Source organism: Hemibagrus wyckioides, linkage group LG06, assembly GCF_019097595.1.
Source record: "Hemibagrus wyckioides isolate EC202008001 linkage group LG06, SWU_Hwy_1.0, whole genome shotgun sequence".
Taxonomy (NCBI): domain Eukaryota; kingdom Metazoa; phylum Chordata; class Actinopteri; order Siluriformes; family Bagridae; genus Hemibagrus; species Hemibagrus wyckioides.
This window is the reverse complement of record NC_080715.1, coordinates 25,504,361-25,527,124: the sequence shown is the minus strand read 5'-3', so window position 1 is coordinate 25,527,124 and position 22,764 is coordinate 25,504,361. Positions and strand designations below refer to the sequence as shown.

The window sequence follows — 22,764 nt, the reverse complement described above, 5'->3', positions numbered from 1 at the left end:
ATGTGTTACAGACTACAGACGTTTATTTACAGCAGTCTAGTATTAAAGCCTCAGAAGCAAAACATGATGTGGTCTTTCTTCTGTTTTGACGTCCATCCACCTGACGGCTTGATGTGTTGTGTGTTTTCTGCTCCAAATAAGAGGCATTGAAAGAGGCATTTTAAAGCATGTTTGCTTAGCCTTCTTTTACTTTGCTCTTGGCAAAGCACACTTCTAATGTTATGTAATATTACATGACAAATAAAGTTTTGCTTATTCCACTAAATACACTGCAATACTTATTAAACACTGCAAATAGGAATTAATACATTTTATATCCAATTAAAAGCCTGAGTACTGCAGAGTAAACCTCTCTCTCTCTCTCTCTCTCTCTCTCACTATCTCTGTGTACATATGTGTAACAGCTTCCAGAATAGCCACACCCAGAGTTCAGTTTGAAAAACAACTTCTTGTTTTTCTTCCCCTTTAGTTTTCTCTGTCTGCCAACGCTTATGGAACTTTTCTGCAGTTTACACAGGCTGTACTTTTGGACAAATTTTGATATTTTTACATCAGACAAACATGACCTTGTCAGCAACAGGTAAAAAAGAAACAAAATACTTTTTAAAAAAATTTCCAGTAAAATCAAAGTGTGAATTAGGCTCTGTAGATATTGATTAAAGTACATTATGCTGCTTGTACTTGTGCACTTGGGACACATTAAACCTGCAAACACATGCACCTTGAATGTTGTGCAGCTTTCTTTTTTCTAAGTTTGAGAAGGACTTGAAGAGAGACTGTTGTGCAGAACCAGTTGTGGTGATGGCAGGATGAGAATGTTTACAAAGAGAATCTTTACATAGTTAAAACCACTTCCTCTTCGATATATAAAAAACACACTGTGCACTCTGCATGTGTATATGACTTGTTAACATTGTCTGTGATGTTAATCCTTTCAGTCTTGGGTGATTCTGTCAGTTCTAGGTTACTACTTTGTTTTGGTGTTTGCACTCAGACATACTGAGAAATACTTGTATACAAAGGAAGATTGCAGAAGCCAAGCAACTTTTATGAGCAGCTACAGTTTTTGTCAGCAGCGCTTTCACACTGTCCTTGTTTTTTGTTCCTACTTTCTTGTTCCTTGCTGACATTTTATCAGTAATGGTATTTGTCAGTGTTATGACTCTTCTGATAACCTGATAAGAGCTTGAAATGTTTTTGACTAGCAGTTTTTCTTTCATATCTACAGGAGAACACAACACTGGGGCTTCCCACAGTCTTGTCAATCTGAGAAATCCACGCAAAGAGAAGGAAATTAAAAGTATCAGCCAATCAGAGCCATTTATTAAACCAAGATTTTCCCTATGTGTGGTAATAAACAATACTCTACTAATGATCAATTCAAAACAACAAACCAAAACACCCAATTCAAATATACAGTATTTATCCTAATTGTCAGTTTATAACTTTTATTATCTTTTCTATTTGAAGATTATTCCAAAGATTGTGTCTGCTTTTAAATTTAAGGTAAGTTTAGGTCGTGGAGAAAAATCACCTTTTAATTCTTGATATTTTTCCCATTTCTAAATGTTCGCAGTTCTCCAGTTATAACAGGAAAGTTATTGTTTCATTTAAGCTGATTCTCTTTGTTCTTGTTTTGTTTATTTAGCAAAATAAATGTTTCTATTTTAAATTTCTTCTTCCCATTTTTTTAAGAAACCAGAAATTGAGCCACAACAAACAGATTCTTCAAACAGGAAGTCCAAAGAGATCCTCAAAAACTGTACAGAGTGTCTCAGGTAATAACACTAATAAGAGTCCATACACTCAGCTCATCAGGTTTATTTGTAGTCATTTGGAGGTACAGACCACAATATTTGTGTTACCTTTATTTTTGTCTTAAGGAGGTTTTTGGAATTAGTATTAGTAGTCATTAGAATAAGTTTGTATTGGTGGCAACAAGAATTCCTTACACTAGTGAAACCATTTTTATGAAAAGAAAATCATTCATTTCCACTTGTAAATGTTAATCAAGATCCAAAGCACAATTATGGGATTATGTAGCGATTATGGGGGAAAAGCAGAATAAACACTAATAAATAAATTATTAGTGGTTATAGTGTTATTTTTACTCTACAGTATTTATTCATAAAACATTTGTTCAAGTTTACAAATGACAGAAAAATCACAGGATTGCTTTGTATTATTACTTAGAATGTTTCAATGATTGGGAAAAGTTTTACAGGGACATTTTTTAAATTAAACTAACCTTGCAATGGCTTCTTTTAAATAAAACTGAAAGCAAGTGAAAATGATATAATGATGACTTGTACAAGTTTCATGTGACAAAATATGTAAAGTCCCATGAGTTTAAATGATTTTAGGTTTATTCAATATTTACTGTTTATACCACATGATAAACTTATGAGGGATACTTTTCTTTATCTAGAACACAAAATGTCCTGGAGAGGAGAAAACTATTGTACTACTAGATGATTCACACCAACTGGGAAAAAACATGCAGATGTCCAACACAGACAGTAACAAACAAAACCTACCACAAAAAAACAACTCTGAGGTAAATGCAATCATGTGTGCTTGAAGATGTGATCTTGTGATGAACTAGTTGATATGGTCATGTGTGCTCCTGCAGTGTGTATTCATGTCATCTCATCATTTCTGTTGACACTCCTTTAACAGTGTGATGGAAGTGAAAAGAATTCTGTGAAATCAAGTGAGTATAAAAATCTTATGAGTATAAAAATCTTATGTGTTTAAAATCCAAAATTACAATGGTGTTGAAGCTGTAAAGGCAATTATGCCTCTGTAGTTCATCCAGTGCTGTCATAGAGGATGAATCACATTGCTATGATTGCTTTTACTTGCCTTTTAGGCTTTTGAGTGATTTATATTTTTGGGGTAGATTTGAGTAATGCCATTTTTAATTCTTATTTTCCAGGTGGTTTGCAGATTCCCAGGAAAGGTCAGTTCTAATCTTGGAATTCAGCCTACAACTTAAAGTCTGCAGGAGATGTTTGATACAGCTGATTTAATTACTGTATGAATGCTCATGGTGGATATCTTTTTTGTTTTAGCATGGGACATCCTCACAAGGCCATCAGGTATTTCATGTAGACCTTCAAGCATGCAAAGTATTTGAATAACTATATGAAGTTTGATTTAGAATCAAAATTATTGAGTCTATCAATGTTACATTATCGTGTGTCCAACACATCATTTCTTTTTTTTTAAAGCCAAGGTGATTCTGGATCCGAACACCGCAAATCCCACTCTCAAGCTGTCTGCGGATGGACGCTCTGTGAGAACAAAGACCCACAAAGAGTTTAATTCCAGCCAGAGTTTCTATGAATACCAAAGAAAACATAAAAATCAGTATAATGGTTGGATGTGTGTCCAAGCTAAAGAGGGCTACAGCACAGGCAGGCATTACTGGGAGGTAGATGTGAAAGGGAAATGTGATTGGAGAGTAGGAGTAGTGAAAGAGTCAGCTCCACGTAATGGCTTTATTAATCTGAACACAGCAGCAGGGTATTGGACTCTGCGTCTGCAGTTAGGCTCTCTCATGGCTCTGACTGAACCAGTCACCAAACTCAATTACGCTCCACCTGCTAAGTTAGGAGTGCATCTAGATATGGAGGAAGGTCAGGTTTCTTTCTATGATGTGATGAAAAGGAAAAATATTTACACATTTAACACAGAATTCAGGAATTGTGAGAAAATTTTCCCTGTGTTTGGAACCGTGGAGACAGACAAACCCCTAAAGATTATCTAAATATGATTTTTAATTGGTCTTTACATTGATTGAAAGATACCTTAGAGATCAAGGTACCATAAGCAGAGAGCTGGCTTTATCTAACATCTGATTGTCACAGGCGCGCCGGACTCCACCCCTCGTCAGCGCACTCGCACTCCTTATTGTAATTGATTGCACCTGCTCCTTGTTTTCTGTGCACGCGCTTCCCTACTTAATCTCCTCTCCTTCACTCCTCTGGGGTCTGATCTCGGAGGTAGGGTCTAGGCACGCGGACTCTCGGAGGTAGGGTCTAGGCACGCGGACTCTCGGAGGTAGGGTCTAGGCACGCGGACTCTCGGAGGTAGGGTCTAGGCACGCGGACTCTCGGAGGTAGGGTCTAGGCACGCGGACTCTCGGAGGTAGGGTCTAGCACGCGGACTCTCGGAGGTAGGGTCTAGCAGGCGGACTCTCGGAGGTAGGGTCTAGGCACGCGGACTCTCGGAGGTAGGGTCTAGCACGCGGACTCTCGGAGGTAGGGTCTAGCACGCGGACTCTCGGAGGTAGGGTCTAGGCACGCGGACTCTCGGAGGTAGGGTCTAGCACGCGGACTCTCGGAGGTAGGGTCTAGCACGCGGACTCTCGGAGGTAGGGTCTAGCACGCGGACTCTCGGAGGTAGGGTCTAGGCACGCGGACTCTCGGAGGTAGGGTCTAGGCACGCGGACTCTCGGAGGTAGGGTCTAGGCACGCGGACTCTCGGAGGTAGGGTCTAGGCACGCGGACTCTCGGAGGTAGGGTCTTGCACGCGGAAAATCACAAAATCATGAAACTAAGCAGAATTACTCATAACCAGTTGTTCGTTTTATTTAAAAAATGTTGAAACATTAGGGCTTTCCACTGTTAAGATATAAGAATGTTAATTTTTTTCTATTATGTCCTCACAATAGCAACATCATTCAAAATATCACAAATTCCTTCACAGGTTCACATCAGCCATGTCCTGACATTATTCTGACTGATTTTCAACCAAATCAGGTGAAAGTAAGGGAAAACATTAGAGATTTCTAAAAGTGACACACTTCCTGCTGCCAGTTGGTGGCGCTATGAGTGACACTCACAGTAGTCATGTCCGTGTGATCAACTTTCTTCTCTTAACATAAATTTGAGGTTTGATGTACATGACCGAATATACACTGAAGTTATTAGCCACTTCGTGTTTCCTTTTATTTGCCGTAAGTTTAAGGGCTCCTCACGGCTGAACCGTTTGAGATCAAAAATCCCTTATCAATTGTAGATCCTCAATGTCTTCAGATCATATTGGACCCTGTTTGGTCAAAATCATACAAATCCCCTAGGAGGAGTATATCAAATTCCGTTTTTCAAACATCCCAAAATAACTGACTTCCTGTTAAGCAGATCCCATGACAGGTGGATCTAAATGTATACTGGGTCTCATGCATATACGTGCAAGGGAAGATGAGTTGTGCAGCTATATTTCTGACAAAGTTCCAGGGGGCGCTGTGACAGCCCTGTGCCACGCCCGGGGACAAGCCACACTGGACTTTCTCATACCCATTTACACTCTCTATGGGAAATATTTTGGAACATTAGGCCTTTCCACTCGTAAGATATGAGAAGATTCATTTTCTTCTATTATGTTCTCATGTAAATCGTCGCCATAGTAACACGACTCAAGGTATCAAAAATTCCTTCACACTTTCACATCAGCCATGTCTTGTCATTATCCTGACTGATTTTGAACCAAATCAGGTGAAAGTAAGGGAGAAAATATTAGAGATTTCAAAAAGTGACACACTTCCTGCTGCCAGTTGGTGGCGCTATGACCGAGACTCACAGTTGTTGTATCAGTGTGATCAGCTTTCAATGCTTAACATAATCCTAAGGTTTCATGTAGATCACTTAATGTACACAGAAGTTATTAGCCACTTCCTGTTTCGTTTTATTCGCCATAAATTTAAGGGCTCCTCATGGCTGAACCGTTTGAGATATCAAAAATCCCTCATCAATTTTGCATAATCAATGTTGATTGATTATTTTGGAATTGATCATTTTAGCCTGGGTTTGGTGGCGGTTGTATCAATTCCCTAGGAGGAGTATTTCAAATTCCATTGGGTGCGTTTTGCAAACAACTCAAAATAACTCACTTCCTGTGGATTAGACTTAATGACATGCAGTGGGAAAGTTGTTCAGTTCAGTGAGATCTAAGTGTGTACCAAGTTGTACATGGATACGTGCAAGTGTGTATCAGCTATGCAGCAAGATGTTCCAGGGGGCGCTGTGACGGGTGTGTGCCACGCCCAGGGCCGAGCCACGGTGACGTCCTAATGGCCGCAGATTCCAACCTGTCTGCTGATTTTCAAGAGTTTTTGAGCATGTTAAGGGGTCCAAAATGCCCCAAAAGGTTGATAAAAACTATATATATGTATGTATATAAAATTCTAACGAAAACAATAGGGCTTCCGCACCTACGGTGCAAGGCCTCTGGCCTTGCTCCTTCGGTGCTCAGGCCCTAATTAGAATTCTGTACAATATAAATATGAAGGTTAACTGTTAAACCATTTCACAAATCCCACACAGCACAGCTAAATAAAGTCAAAGTGAAAGCATTTTTTTTGTAGCTGCAGCTCTTTTGTGGTTTGTTGTTGTAGAGAGACAGGGTAAGTGCCCTTTAGAAAAAAGAAAAATGCTGCATACATGTGAAAGCATATACTGTATGCAGTTACTTTTCATGAAAAGTCATAAAAAATCCATTGCATTTTGATTATTATTAAAATGTATTTATTTATTTGCAGACTGTTACAGTATTTGAAGAAACTTGTGCTTGCAAAGTGAAAGTACAACCATGCCTGTGCGTGTTTTAGAAGAAAGATGTTTTTCCCAGATAAGCCACACCCTCCAGAAAGTTCAATAAAGTTCATTGCTCCCTCTTTCATATTAGACCAGCATGACCAGTGTCAGAAACGTACAAGAAAAGAAATATGATGCATCTTTTTGCAAAAATACAGCCTGAGTACATGAATTAAAACAGTGCACTTGTTAGAATGCTATTTGACAATTTGACAAATCAATTCAACTTATGTGTATAGCGCTTTTGACAGTGGACATTGTCTCAAAGCAGCTTTACAGAAGTATAGAAACAGAAAAAAATATAAAGATTGAAGTTAAGTTACTATTTTATCCCTAATCAGCAAGCCTTAGGTGATAGCGGCAAGGAAAAAGCCCCTGATATGATATGAGGAAGAAACCTTGAGAGGAACCAGTCTCAGAAGGGAACCCATCCTCATTTGGGTGACACTGGACAGTAAATAATGTAAATGTTGATAATGTACTTTCTGCATCAGCAACCAAGAGCTCTTTGAGGAACTAGTAGGTCAGTGTAGTTTTTGAGTTCATTATTGACTTAGCAATAACTCCTTTGTGCCGAAAGCTGACAGATGCAACAACAGTTCAGAGACGACGTGATAGTCTCCAAGTGATTCTATCCACAGCAGTCACCTGGATCACATTCTGTCCATGCAGATCTATCCACAGCAGCAGTGAGCACCAACAAACGACGTGACTCCAACTAGGTGTAGAGCGTCTGGACGGATCAGGCAGGTCTGGAAAGAAAAAGTGGTCACACTGGGAACTGGGAGCTCAGGAGTGGGGCGATAGAAAAAGTTCTGCCCCCTGCTGTAGCCTTTGCTATATGTAGTACTACCAAATAGCCTGCACCTTTTGATCGAAGTAGGTGCAGCAGATCATAAAAAAACAAAAGATCACTTAAGTACTGTGGCACAAGACTATTTAGCGCTTTATAGGTCATTAATAGTATTTTATAATCAATGCAAAATTTGACTGGAAGCCAATGCAGTGTGGATAAGATAGGAGTGATGTGTTCATACCTTCTGGTTCTAGTTAGGACTCTAGCTGCTGAGTTCTGGATTAACTTGTTTATGCTTCTAATGGAACATCCAGACAGTAAGGAATTACAATAATCCTACATAGAGGTAACAAAAGCATGAACTAGTTTTCCTGCATCATGAAGTGACATCATATTTCATATCTTAGCAACATTTCTGAGATGAAAGAAGGCTATCCTAGTGATACTATCTACATGAGCTTCAAACAAAAGACCAGAGTCAATAATCACTCAAAGGTCTTTAACTGCTGGACATAATGAAACAGAAAGACCATCCAGAGTTACTCTGTAATCAGAAAGCTTACTTCTGAATGTGGACCTAGTACAAGCACTTCTGTTTTGTCAGATTCAAGCAGGAGGAAGTTAGTAAGAATCCACTGTGTAATGTAATTTACACATTCTTCAGTCTTAATAAGCTGGTGTCTCTTATCTGACTAAGCTGAAACATATAGCTGTGTGTCATTGGCATAACAGTGGAAGCTAATACCATGTTACCACAAAGATAATACCACAAATAATTACACCAAAGGGTAGCATATATAAGGAGAAAAGCAGTGGGCCTACGACAGAAGCTTGTGGAACACCAAACACAACCTTGGTATGCATAGAGAAGTCACCATCTAGATCTACAAACTGATAACAATCAGTCAAATAAGACCTGAGTCAGTAGAGGGCTGTTCCCTTAACACCAACAACATTTTGTAGTCTATCAAGTAGAATAGTGTGGTCAATAGTGTCAAAAGCTGCACTAAGATTAAGTAACATCAGCAAGGAGACACAACCCTCCCAGTAACAGGTCATTTACCACTAAATGCCTAAATCCTGACTGATACATTTCAATAATATTATTTCGATGTAGGTATAAACCTAACTGCTGTGCTATAACCTAGGATCTAGGATCATGGAAATAAAGAGGAGGTTTGGTATTGGCCTATAGTTGGACAGCTGACAGGGGTCAAGTTCAGGTTTTTTAATCAGGGGTTTGATAACCCCTTTTTATATTTACTTTATATGACTTCAGGAAGCCCCTAGTACAAATACTCTGCTTTGTTTCATTGGAGGAGTCCAAAACATTTGTAGTCATTTTGCTGGTGCAGACCATAATTTTAAATTATGGACAACTGGTTTTGACTCAAAATGATTGAGACTCCATTTTTGGTGTTTCTGAGCACTAACAATCTTGCATCATCATGTCTCCAGCACATCATTTATTTGTTTTTTAAGCCAAAGTGATTCTGTATCTGAACACTGCAATCCCAATATCAAGCTGTCTGTGGATGGACACCCTTCGAGAACAAACATTTAGATACAAACTTATTATATTTCCAGTGTACATACAGTACCTATTACAAAGATATGAACAATAAATATCATGCATGATTATTGGTGTTTATGGCTGTCAATGTCCTTCAGTCACTTCACCATGAGTTTCAGTCTATAATGACAACATGCTGGGATTCTGTTAAACTGACTAAAAAATTCAGATGTAGGAGCAATGAGTGAATACAACTGGTCATTTTAGTTTTTATTTAGTTATTTACTTCATATTTGTGTAACAAAAGTCAATTTGCTTTCATTACATACAGAGCAGATAACAATATGCATCCACTGATCAAATTAAATAATGGATTTAATGGTTGAAGACGTTTTGTAAGACAATTTTGGATGTGCAAAATAATTGGATTATGGTATTTGGTTTAAATGGGCCTTAAATGTTCTTGCATTATATCTAATGTCTATTATTGTTAAATCCATTAACGGTGGTGGCTCAAGAGGTTAAGGCTCTGGGTCGTTGATTGGAGGTTCAAGCTCCAGTACTGCCAAGTTGCCACCATTTGGCCCTTGAGCAAGGCCCTTAACCCTCTCTGCTCCAGGGTGCTGTATCATGGCTGACCCTGTGCTCTGACTCCAACCTCCAAGGATGGGATATGTGAAGAAAGAATTTCACTGTGCTATAATGTATATGTGACAAATTTTCATCAGTATCCAATCTGAAAGCTGTCAGCAAATCATATTCTGCTTAGTATGTGACTATATATGCACAAGCCATAATATCAGCAAGACCAAGTACATTAACAGAGACTGTAACTGATTCATCATCTTACTTTCAAACACTTTCTTGTTAAAGCAGCCTCAGGCTTTGAAGGCAAAACACACTGCTATTTTAGTTGAACAAGATCTAGTCTACAAGGCTTTTTCCCTCAAGTGCCTCTTGGAACTACCCAGTTATTACAAACACACTGCAATACTGTAAATTTTTGTGGTTTTTGCTGTAGTTTGTAAGTTAAGATTAAAACATGTTTATGAAAAATGCTAAAAATGATTTTAGATAAAACCTCAAAACCAAAGTGTTTCCTGTAGTGCTACTGATCAGAAAGGTGTATTTAAAGTTGTATTCACTACTTTACAGCTAAGCATAGGCTCTAAAAAGAACTTTAAACCGAAAAAGCTGCAAATATCTTATCAATCCCTCAACAGACATGCTACATAGAAAATATACAGTTTACAAGCAAAGCTAATTTGCATTTGATATTAAATTCATAAAATAAGACAAACAATTTATTCATAGTTGTATTAATTATTAAAAGTGAATAACACCATCTGACTGGTAAGTCATACCTCAGATTACATCTATAATAGCTACTTTTCAACTCGCCATTCTAAAACTTGCCAGACTATTACAAGTTCACATATAGCTCAAAACTGTGTCTGTTCCCCGATTAGTGAGATTAAAGGATAAATTTGTTAATAACTCTCGAAATAATCTTATCACAATTAAACCTGAAAAAGGCCAAATAGGTATAGAAAAACAATTTCTTAAGTTTGGGCTCCTCAACATTAGATCCCTTGCACCGAAAGCACTTATTATTAATGAAATGATCTCAGATTATAGTTTCGACGCAATCTGTTTTACTGAAACCTGGCTTAGACCAAATGAATACATTGGCCTAAATGAGTCTACTCCGTCAGGATATTCATATAAGCATGAGCCCCGTCAGATGGTGGTGGTCGTGGTGGTGGTGTTGCAACCATCTATAATAATTCTCTTACCGTTACTCAGAAAACAGGACCCAGGTTTAACTCATTTGAAGTGCTTGTCCTTAATGTTGCACTCTCAGACAGGCATAAAAAATCCCTACTATGTCTTGCTCTGGCCACCGTGTATAGACCCCCCGGGGCCCTACGGTGTTTTTCTTAAAGATTTTTCACATTTACTCTCAGATCTTTTCATCAGTTTTGACAAAGTGTTAATTGTAGGAGACTTTAACATTCATGTAGACGATGCTAACGATGCGTAAGGACTCGTATTTATAGATTTACTAAATTCCTTTGGGGTTAAACAAAACATTAATAGACCAACTCATCGTTTTAATCATACACTAGACTTAGTTATATCACATGGGACTGATGTTTCTGATATAACCATTCTACCTCAAAGCGATGACATCACAGACCATCACCTCTTAGTGTACACTCTACCTGTAGAACATATTAGACACATCTCTCCACGTTATAAACTTGGTAGAACTATAACTCCGACCACTATGAGACAGATCTGTCTCAACTTCTTACTAGATGACCTCCAGACTGGACTATTGTAATGCATTACTAGTTGGTTGTCCTGCATCTTCAATAAACAAGCTACAGTTAGTCCAGTATGCAGCCGCCAGAGTTCTTATCAGATCAAGAAAATTTGATCATATAACCCCAATATTATCATCCCTGCACTGGCTACCTGTTAAGTTTAGAATTGACTATAAATTAGCACTACTTACTTACTACTTTATCATCTAGTACTGCTAATATTATGAACAGCAGCTACGCTAATGCTGTTCCTTTGTTTCCCTTCTTCGACCCATCCCGAGGCATACAGAGACTGTGCCAGCTCCAGTGGCATCCAGAGATGGACCAGCTCCAGCCGGGTTCTGCTTGTGAGGATTGGGATATTCAAGCAGCGCAGTGGACAATAACCTCCTTATTGATTTACATAACATTATACACATGCTGTATCTGCATCACACAATTGTCACCCAAATGAGGATGGGTTCCCTTTTGAGTCTGGTTCCTCTCAAGGTTTCTTCCTCATACCATCTAAGGGAGTTTTTCCTTGCCACAGTCGCCTCAGTCACCTCAGGCTTGCTCACTTGGGATAACATCTAGGACTGTCTGTCTGTTTATATGTTTGTTGTTTTCTTATGTTGTTTCTCATGTAAAGCTGCTTTGGGACAATGCTCTTTGTAAAAAGCGCTAAACAAAATAAACTGAATTGAATTGAATTGAATTGAATTGAATTGAATTGAAAATAATACATACATTACCATTAAATAATGTATAAAAATCCCAGAGTTAGCAAGTGATGTTATGACTCTAAGAACTCTTAGAGATCTACATGTCAGCTAAAAATATAATATTTATTAGGCAGGCTTGGAACTCTTATGCTTTTAAAGAATGTTGCAAGCAATTGTTTAATCTAACAGTGAACTTGTTCTGCAACCTCTAGTGGATAATATTTGCATGTGTCAGAGATCAGGTTCAAGATTGTACAATGTCTGGTGTTATGAGGGGAAATTATCCCTATTATCCAGCTGGACCAGTTGTTGTTATTAATAAAATAAAATATTTTATGATGTAAGAATATCATTCTTAATCTGACAATTCCTATTTTGCAAATTAAATGCTAAATTTTCTGCTAAGCGGCAAATCTGCAACTTAGTTTGCTGGTGTAGTAACTTGTCCAAGAAACAGTATGTCCTTCAGTGACTCTCAGAACTCTTACACATACAACAACAACCAAGTACGAACAACAGCATGGACATTTTCCTTCTTTACAGATACTCAGGGTAAAATCCTACAATATATTAAAATATAGACCCCAAGGGACGATTCTGGGATTTTCATTTAAGGGGGGCTCAGCCCCCAATGAGGGTATAATAGTAAAAATAAATAAATAAATAAATAAATAAATAAATAAATAAATAAATAAATAAATAAATAAATAAATTAAATAAAATAAAATAAAATAAAATAAAATAAAATAAAATAAAATAAAATAAAGGTTTGACTAACAGGGTACGATGGTAAACATATTGCAGCATTCCACTGTATAGATGTGTATAACATTTGAGTACTGAACAAGCCAAATACGAGTCTTCCTGATCACATACGCACACACACACACACACGCACACACACACACACGCACACACACACACACACACACACGCACACTTGTCACACACACACACTCACACACACACACGTTCTCTGAATCTCGCTCTGCGACGCCGGGGGCTGAGTAGAAATGTTAAGGGGGCTAAAGCCCCCCTAAAAATGCCCGAGCGACGCCCATGTAGCCCCCTCTAGCGGCAATAACAAACTGCTTGAAAGACCAACATGAGCTGGTCAGAAACAGGTAAAAAAGAAATAAAACACTTTTTTCTGTAAAAACAAAGTCTGAAGTAAACTCTGTAGTAAATTATGCTGTTTCTACTTGTGCACTTGAGACACATTAAAACTCCAAACACATGTACTTTGTGTAAAAACAAAAAAATTTTAAACAAAATTATTCGGTTTCGTTGCAATACACTGAACACAAACTGAAAAACAGACAAGTAATTTAACAGTTTTCTACCAGGTAAATTAAAAAAGGATATGTTAACATACACTGTATATGTACATATGAGGACATTTTGCAGTGATATAAAAACAAGAAACAGACACACTCGAGACATGCAAAACTCTGAGTGTGCATGCATATGACTTGCTTTCATTGTCTATTACTATTTCAACTGAATCCATTTGACACCTTGTAAGATTGTCTACTTTCTAGTTTGAGTGTTTGTGATTAGTGTTTGTGTAGCTGCTGAGGACTAGAATTTCTTTCAGTGTGTATGTAATAGAATTGCATGTTAAGATTTCTGTATACATACAAGCTTCTCAGAAGGAAGGTAACTCTTATGAACACCTATGAACTTGTTAAAGTGCACTCTAACCCACTGTACTGTCCCTGTTCTTTGTTAAAGTGTAGTACACTTTAATGCTACCATTCTGTTCTGTATACGGTACATGATGTTAAGGTAGTAAGAGCACAGAATTTTCCTCAATTCCTGAAGAAAAATACAAATACAGGATTGCTGCAGCCATGGAAGTCTGGGAAACCAATGCAGACTTTGGCAAATTAAAAGTGTGCAGGCTTTTATCAAACCTAACCGTAAAGGTAATAAACATCTACATCTTTTAATTGTTAGTTTATTAACAGCATAGGCAGAAACTCACAATACATACATATACTGTATATCTTCTGTTCTGCAGGCCAGTATCTCTGACTATTTCAGTTACAATGTACTTTGTCCTTCAAAGAAACTATAAGTTTTTTTCAAGGTGAAGTTTATACCTCAGAAGACTTTGCTCTGTGTCAAATTTAAGGGATGTTTCTTTTGTGGGCAATGATCCATTCTGAATTCTTGACACTTGATTTCTTCCCCATTCTAAACGTTATCAGTTTTAAAATAAAATAAAAAAAATTATTGAACCATTTTAGGTGTTCCTATAATTTGAATGGTTTGTGGCTTGCTTATTTAGCACAAAAAATCTTTACATTTTAACCATTTTAAATTTTCACACAGTTCTTTAAAAAGTAATCTTCCGGATCACACTGCACTTCCAGGTCACACTGTACACCCGGGTTCTGCCATATACATAACACTCACTTCACAATTTTCTCCAGTTCCAGGCACTGGTGGCCTATAAGTGGAATATGCTAATGGCCTACCAACAGCAACTCCACTTGCTCCAAGCCATAAATACGCTTCTTTTGAATGATGTCTCAGCCCTGTGAATCACAACATTTAACAGCCAGCCTGTTAGGGATGGATATATCACTCAGCAGACCATCCCCTTGCAGATCCGAGTGGGGTTGTTCCATAAAGAGACCATTAGCTTGTTTTTGAAAACCCTCTTGGGCATCCCTGGCTGATCCTGCATGGCCCCCAAATTTCCTGGCAGTCAAAGGAACTTACAATGTTCTGATTGATGTAAGTCGGGTTGATCTGTAACGCCTTCTACTGCACGTCCACCTCCACGCTGCCAGAGGTAGCCCTCATCAGAATGCTGATGTTTCACTGTTTTGTATTTTGTGTAAGGTGTTTTTCCCCCAACGAAAGGTCAGTTCTATTTTTGAAAGACTTAAAACCTGCAGAAGATGTTTGATCCAGCTGATTTTGATTATGCTCATTGTGGATATTTTTCATTTTTTAGTATGGGAAAACATCACAAAACCAACAGGCATTGTAATTCAGACCTTCAACTAAGCAGGACTCTTGCATCTACATGAAGTTTGATTTAGACTTAAAATAATTAAGACAGCAAGTTTTTTTTTCTGGGTTTATTCTAAAATAATTAAAATAGCACCAATATTTCATCATCATGTTACCAACACATCACTTCTTTCTTTTAAAGCCAAAGTGATTCTGGATCCGAACACCGCAAATCTCACACTCAAACTGTCTTTTGATGGACGCTCTGTGAGAACAAACACCAACAAAGAGTATAATTCCAGCCAGAGTTTCAATTAATCTTAAAGAAAATACGCACATAAGTATAATGGTTGTATGTGTGTCCAAGCTAAAGAGGGCTACAGCACAGGCAGGCATTACTGGGAGGTAGATGTGAAAGGGAAATGTGATTGGAGAGTAGGAATAGTGAAAGAGTCAGCTCCACATAATGGCTTTATTAATCTGAACACAGCAGCAGGGTATTGGACTCTGCGTCTGCAGTTAGGCTCTCTCATGGCTCTGACTGAACCAGTCACCAAACCAAAGTTAGGAGTGCATCTAGATATGGAAGAAGGTCAGGTTTTTGTTTTGGTTTTTTGGTTTTTTTGCTATGATGCAATGAAATGGAAAAAATATTTATGCATTTAATGCAGAATTTAGGAATTGTAAGAAACTTTTGAAATTGAGAGTTCCTTGTGTTTGGAACCATGGAAGCAGACAAACCCCTAAAGATTAAAGATTGGTTTTAATACATTGATTGAACGATACCATAGAGATAGAAATACCATAAACAGAGACTTTAAATTTCCAATTTCCATTAACATTCATATTTGGAAATGATGCAGTGCAATGTTATGTTTATGGTCATAAATTGCCTTAAAATGTGGAAATTTTAAACTTAATATATTGAATCAGTTTTATCTGTAGCATTAAGCACACTTAGAAAGAAAATACACTTTGTAAAATACTTCAATTTTTAATTTTTTTCATGTGATTAGTAGTGAAAGTTTTGTATTTACTATATATTTCAAATTAGGGTTTTTAAATTGATTTTCATTTCCTAACTGAATACTTCCATTGTATTCTATGATTGCATAATGCTGTGTAGTGTTAGTTTCAGTGCTATATGATGGATGTATCTAACATTTGATGAACTTTATCAAAGATTTGGTACACTTTACTCTAAAACCTTCACAACTTTTAAGCTTAATGCATTGAATGCCACATATTGTATGAGCTTTATCTAATATAAGCACATTTATCTTTGTAAATATTTTAGATCATGTCAGATCTTCAATAAACTCAAAAAACTTTTCTCACAAACGAATTATGGCCTATATATGTACATCAGTTTATATCAGAACATAAATGATACATGGGCAGCATGGTGGCTTAGTGGTTAGCACTGTTGCCTCACAGCAACAAAGTCCTGGATTTGAATCCCAGGTTCAACAAGCAGGGGCCTTTCTGTGTGAAGTTTACATGTTCTCCCTGTGCCTGTGTGGGTTTACTCTGGTTTCCTCCCACAGTCCAAAAACATGCACATCAGGTTGATTGGTAATTCTAAATTGCCCATAGGTGTGAGTGTGGTTGTCTGTCTATATGTGGACTGGTGACCTGTCCAGGGTCTTTCGCCCTATATGTGCTGGGATAGGCTCCAGCAGACCCCTGTGACCCTAATTAGGAATAAAGCTGGTATAGACAATGGATGGATAATAGATACATTTCCAGGCAAATGATGGACAATATGGCTAAAAGTATGTGGACTTTAAGGATTCTAATTAGATATTTTATCATGTTTTGGAACAAGACATGTTTGTCTATTTAGCAAAAGTTATTGGCTCTCTATATCTTGTCCTACAAGAGAAATTCTTATGTAAATCTTATAGGAATAGTTCCAACATATGACAAAGTTCATACTACTTAAAATTTCTTTTTTATTCTGACTATATAAATATAAAATAGTTCTGCTAAACCCTACTAAAGGAATAAAGTAAAGTAAGTATCTAGGGTTAGGGTTAGTGTTTACTTAATTTAAGAATTCCTTAAAGTTATGAAGGTTAACTGTTTAACCATTTCATAAATCCTCACAGAACTTCTAACTTTTATAGGGCTGAGCTAAACAGAAGTTTCGTTTTGTATTTATTTATTTTTTTTGCAGTTGCAAAAAATGCTGTATATGTCAAAACCTATATGCAATTACTTTTCATGAAAGGTCATCTAAAATCCACATCTTTTAATATTATTATTAAAATTAATTTATTTATTTGCAGACTGTTACAGCATTTGAAGAAGATTGTGCTTGTCTAGTGCAGACAGATGTTTTACCAGATAACTTACTCCAGAAAGTTAGAAGCAAGTTAATTGCTTCCTCTGATTTCCCTCTTATTGCTAACACCTTGCACATTGCAACAGGGGATTCTTTCATCACTTTCAACTGACATCTCGAGGAATTTTTAGAACAGACCAGCATTTTACCAGAGTCAGAAACATACAAGAAATAAAACATGCATCTGAACACATGAATCAAAACAGTCAATATTGTGTGCACTTAAAACCATTGAAAATTAATTTTAAATAATATAACATTTTTATAAACTTGTATCATTTTTTATGACTTTATATGATTGAACAAAACCCTTAGTCCATATACTCTGGTTTATTTCAACGGAGGACACACCCCTCCTTACATAATTTAACCTGGAATAGTTTGGTTTTCGAAACCTGCATTCTTTAGGTGTAGAAATCACAAACTAATCTTTGCCATGATACGCTATCCAAAATAACAGCATATGAATGTCCTTCCTCAAAGTAGCTTACTTTCTTATAAATATATACCTTTGTTATTTTCTTTAAAAGTTATAATGCTACACTATCTATCTAAATAATGATTGAAAGTGAACGCAGAACTCCACACATGTACTAGAAATAAAGTAAGATTTCGCACCTCTTGTATAAATGTCTCGTCCAATCTGCAGTAAGAATTTCATTCGCAAATTATAACTACCTTTTTCCGGTTTATCTGAATTGTCCTTGTGTTTTTGGATTTGTTATTTTGTTTTTGGATTTGTTATTTTGTTTTTGGATTTATTTTGTTTTTGTTATTTTGTTTTCTAAATTGTTATTTTATTTTTGGATTTGTTATCTTGTTTTGCACTTCCCGGTCACCGTATTTGACCTTCCTTTCATTTTCTTTGTCTGCCAGCACTTACGGAACCTTTCTGCAATTTGCACAGGCTTTACTTTGGACAGTTTCTTTGGACAGGCTTTAGTTTTCGACAGATATTTTTTTACATCAGACAAACATGACCTCGTCAGCAACAGGTAAAAAAGAAACAAAATACATAAAAAAAAAAAATTCTCCTGTAAAATCAAAGAATGAGAATGCACATAGTTAAAACCACTTCCTCTTAAAATATCAGCATTGTGATATAAAACACACTGTGCACTCTGCATGTGTATATGACTTGTTAACATTGTCTGTGATGTTAATCCTTTCAGTCTTGGGTGATTCTGTCAGTTCTAGGTTACTACTTTGTTTTGGTGTTTGCACTCAGACATACTGAGAAATACTTGTATACAAAGGAAGATTGCAGAAGCCAAGCAACTTTTATGAGCAGCTACAGTTTTTGTCAGCAGCGCTTTCACACTGTCCTTGTTTTTTGTTCCTACTTTCTTGTTCCTTGCTGACATTTTATCAGTAATGGTATTTGTCAGTGTTATGACTCTTCTGATAACCTGATAAGAGCTTGAAATGTTTTTGACTAGCAGTTTTTCTTTCATATCTACAGGAAAACACAACACTGGGGCTTCCCACAGTCTTGTCAATCTGAGAAATCCACGCAAAGAGAAGGAAATTAAAAGTATCAGCCAATCAGAGCCATTTATTAAACCAAGATTGGCCCTATGTGTGGTAATAAACAATGATCAATTCAAAACAACAAACCAAAACACCCAATTCAAATATACAGTATTTATCCTAATTGTCAGTTTATAACTTTTATTATCTTTTCTATTTGAAGATTATTCCAAAGATTGTGTCTGCTTTTAAATTTAAGGTAAGTTTAGGTCGTGGAGAAAAATCACCTTTTAATTCTTGATATTTTTCCCATTTCTAAATGTTCGCAGTTCTCCAGTTATAACAGGAAAGTTATTGTTTCATTTAAGCTGATTCTCTTTGTTCTTGTTTTGTTTATTTAGCAAAATAAATGTTTCTATTTTAAATTTCTTCTTCCCATTTTTTTAAGAAACCAGAAATTGAGCCACAACAAACAGATTCTTCAAACAGGAAGTCCAAAGAGATCCTCAAAGACTTTGCTAAACTGTACAGAGTGTCTCAGGTAATAACACTAATAAGAGTCCATACACTCAGCTCATCAGGTTTATTTGTAGTCATTTGGAGGTACAGACCACAATATTTGTGTTACCTTTATTTTTGTCTTAAGGAGGTTTTTGGAATTAGTATTAGTAGTCATTAGAATAAGTTTGTATTGGTGGCAACAAGAATTCCTTACACTAGTGAAACCATTTTTATGAAAAGAAAATCATTCATTTCCACTTGTAAATGTTAATCAAGATCCAAAGCACAATTATGGGATTATGTAGCGATTATGGGGGAAAAGCAGAATAAACACTAATAAATAAATTATTAGTGGTTATAGTGTTATTTTTACTCTACAGTATTTATTCATAAAACATTTGTTCAAGTTTACAAATGACAGAAAAATCACAGGATTGCTTTGTATTATTACTTAGAATGTTTCAATGATTGGGAAAAGTTTTACAGGGACATTTTTTTAATTAAACTAACCTTGCAATGGCTTCTTTTAAATAAAACTGAAAGCAAGTGAAAATGATATAATGATGACTTGTACAAGTTTCATGTGACAAAATATGTAAAGTCCCATGAGTTTAAATGATTTTAGGTTTATTCAATATTTACTGTTTATACCACATGATAAACGGATGAGGGATACTTTTCTTTATCTAGAACTCAAAATGTCCTGGAGAGGAGAAAACTATTGTACTACTAGATGATTCACACCAACTGGGAAAAAACATGCAGATGTCCAACACAGACAGTAACAAACAAAACCTACCACAAAAAAACAACTCTGAGGTAAATGCAATCATGTGTGCTTGAAGATGTGATCTTGTGATGAACTAGTTGATATGGTCATGTGTGCTCCTGCAGTGTGTATTCATGTCATCTCATCATTTCTGTTGACACTCCTTTAACAGTGTGATGGAAGTGAAAAGAATTCTGTGAAATCAAGTGAGTATAAAAGTCTTATGTGTTTATAATCTGCCAAAATTAAAATGGTGTTGAAGCTGTAAAGGCAATTATGCCTCTGTAGTTCATCCAGTGCTGTCATAGAGGATGAATCACATTGCTATGATTGCTTTTACTTGCCTTTTAGGCTTTTGAGTGATTTATATTTTTGGGGTAGATTTGAGTAATGCCATTTTTAATTCTTATTTTCCAGGTGGTTTGCAGATTCCCAGGAAAGGTCAGTTCTAATCTTGGAATTCAGCCTACAACTTAAAGTCTGCAGGAGATGTTTGATACAGCTGATTTAATTACTGTATGAATGCTCATGGTGGATATCTTTTTTGTTTTAGCATGGGACATCCTCACAAGGCCATCAGGTATTTCATGTAGACCTTCAAGCATGCAAAGTATTTGAATAACTATATGAAGTTTGATTTAGAATCAAAATTATTGAGTCTATCAATGTTACATTATCGTGTGTCCAACACATCATTTCTTTTTTTTTAAAGCCAAGGTGATTCTGGATCCGAACACCGCAAATCCCACTCTCAAGCTGTCTGCGGATGGACGCTCTGTGAGAACAAAGACCCACAAAGAGTTTAATTCCAGCCAGAGTTTCTATGAATACCAAAGAAAACATAAAAATCAGTATAATGGTTGGATGTGTGTCCAAGCTAAAGAGGGCTACAGCACAGGCAGGCATTACTGGGAGGTAGATGTGAAAGGGAAATGTGATTGGAGAGTAGGAGTAGTGAAAGAGTCAGCTCCACGTAATGGCTTTATTAATCTGAACACAGCAGCAGGGTATTGGACTCTGCGTCTGCAGTTAGGCTCTCTCATGGCTCTGACTGAACCAGTCACCAAACTCAATTACGCTCCACCTGCTAAGTTAGGAGTGCATCTAGATATGGAGGAAGGTCAGGTTTCTCTCTATGATGTGATGAAAAGGAAAAATATTTACACATTTAACACAGAATTCAGGAATTGTGAGAAAATTTTCCCTGTGTTTGGAACCGTGGAGACAGACAAACCCCTAAAGATTATCCAAATATGATTTTTAATTGGTCTTTACATTTACATAAATATGAAATACTGTGAAATCTACCACCTTGCTGACCTACTAAATAAAGAAACCTACTCAGGCTTACTAAAGAAATAAACTACAGTAAATAATTACTTCTAAAGTATTTATTTAATTTACTTAAGAATAACTTTAGTTATGAAGTAATGAAGGTTTCCACACCCTCCAGGATCTTCTGACATTGTTGATTTGCTCCTCATGTTTTCCCTCTGACCGCTGACACCTAGTGGATTCTTTCAATTCCTTCAACTGACATTACATCTTGGGAGAATTTCTTTATTTTTACATTAAACCAGCATGACCAGTGTCAAAAGTTTACAAGAAAAGATGCTTTTTTTCAATTTTCTTCGCAAAATTCACGTGAGAACATGAATTAAAACAGTCAATATTGTGTGCATATGCTAAAATGCTATTTGACATTAAAACTAAAACAAAGAAACTTTATTTTGAATATTCTATTTTTTTATAATCTTGTATAATTTAATATAACTTAATTTATATGAATTAGCAAAGCCCCTAGTCCATATAATCTGGGTGGTTTGTGCCTTACTTATTTAGCATAAAACTTTTAACCATTTTACATTTTACATACAACTTCTAGAAGATTCCTTTAAGTGCCCCACTGCTGGCAGACTTTTCACTGGAAATGAGCCCAAAATATTCATATTTAATTTATGAATGGAGAACATTTAAAATTAAGGACAATTGATTTTGGCTCAGAATGATTGAGACTCCATTTTTGCTGTTTTTATTCTGAGTTTCTGTTTTTACTTAATACAAGTTCTAACAATGTTGCATCATCATGTGTCCAGCACATCACATATTTGGGTTTAAAGCTAAAGCGATTCTGGGTGTGAACACCACAAATCCCACTGTCAAGCTGTCTGTGGATGAACAAACATTCTCATACAAACTTGTTATTTCTCCAGTGTGCAGCGATACTGATAATTACAAAGATATGAGCAATAAATATCATGCATGATGAACCACTCACTAAATCCAGATGTAGAACCAATGAGTCAATGCAATTGATCATTTAAGTTTGTATTTAATTATTTACTTCATATTTGTGTTACAAAAGGCATTTTGCTTTCATTATATACAGGGTAGATAACAATACACATCCACTGGTCAAATTTAAAGAAAGGATTTAATGGTGAAGATATTTTGTAAGACAAATTCTGGATGAAGATGAATTCTGAACAAAATATTTGGATGATGAAATGGACCTTGAATCTTAATGAGTTATATATAATGTCTACAATTGTTCTTCAGTCAATTCCATCATTATCATATCTAAAAGCTGTCAACAAATCATATTCTGCTTAGAATGTGACTAATATGCACAAGCCATAATATCAGGATGGCTAAGTACATTAGCAGAGGCTGTAACTGATTTATCATCTTACTTTCAAATGTTTTCTTGTTAAAGCAGCCTCGTGTTTTGGAGGCAAAACATGCAGCTATTTTGGTTGAGCTTGGTT

At 36.4% G+C, this 22,764-nt stretch overlaps 2 protein-coding genes across 4 annotated transcripts; both read left to right on the top strand.

Annotated features, from left to right (window-relative positions):
* The first annotated feature begins 420 nt into the window (after positions 1-420).
* Positions 421-21,375, top strand: LOC131354042 (E3 ubiquitin-protein ligase TRIM39-like). Of its 2 annotated transcripts, none has more exons than XM_058391271.1 (9): positions 421-580; positions 18,719-18,840; positions 18,950-18,985; positions 19,175-19,267; positions 19,918-20,046; positions 20,169-20,202; positions 20,414-20,437; positions 20,550-20,576; positions 20,709-21,375. In XM_058391271.1, exons 1-9 carry the CDS (start codon positions 562-564, stop codon positions 21,251-21,253), a joined length of 1,029 nt encoding a protein of 342 aa, XP_058247254.1. In that variant the 5' UTR covers positions 421-561; the 3' UTR covers positions 21,254-21,375. The 2 variants fall into 2 exon arrangements, with proteins under 2 accessions (XP_058247254.1, XP_058247255.1); XM_058391272.1 differs by lacking the exon at positions 421-580 and adding an exon at positions 18,218-18,251.
* On the top strand, positions 1,696-6,358 carry si:dkey-18p12.4 (SPRY_PRY_C-I_1 domain-containing protein). 2 transcript variants are annotated; one of them, XM_058391274.1, is made up of 7 exons: positions 1,696-1,778; positions 2,429-2,557; positions 2,680-2,713; positions 2,939-2,962; positions 3,075-3,101; positions 3,234-4,007; positions 4,523-6,358. In XM_058391274.1, the coding sequence occupies exons 2-6, from the start codon at positions 2,498-2,500 to the stop codon at positions 3,770-3,772; spliced, it is 684 nt and encodes a 227-aa protein (XP_058247257.1). In that variant the 5' UTR covers positions 1,696-1,778; positions 2,429-2,497; the 3' UTR covers positions 3,773-4,007; positions 4,523-6,358. The 2 variants fall into 2 exon arrangements, with proteins under 2 accessions (XP_058247257.1, XP_058247256.1); XM_058391273.1 differs by having other exon boundaries at positions 4,153-6,358.
* Positions 21,376-22,764: the final 1,389 nt, after the last annotated feature.

Coding starts and splice junctions, on each gene's coding strand:
- LOC131354042 (XM_058391271.1), top strand. Junction 20,047..20,168: donor CACAAAAAAACAACTCTGAG/GTAAATGCAATC, acceptor CTCCTTTAACAG/TGTGATGGAAGTGAAAAGAA. Junction 20,438..20,549: donor TTTGCAGATTCCCAGGAAAG/GTCAGTTCTAAT, acceptor TTTTTGTTTTAG/CATGGGACATCCTCACAAGG.
- si:dkey-18p12.4 (XM_058391274.1), top strand. CDS start 2,498: ATGCAGATGTCCAACACAGACAGTAACAAACAAAACCTACCACAAAAA. Junction 2,558..2,679: donor CACAAAAAAACAACTCTGAG/GTAAATGCAATC, acceptor CTCCTTTAACAG/TGTGATGGAAGTGAAAAGAA. Junction 2,963..3,074: donor TTTGCAGATTCCCAGGAAAG/GTCAGTTCTAAT, acceptor TTTTTGTTTTAG/CATGGGACATCCTCACAAGG.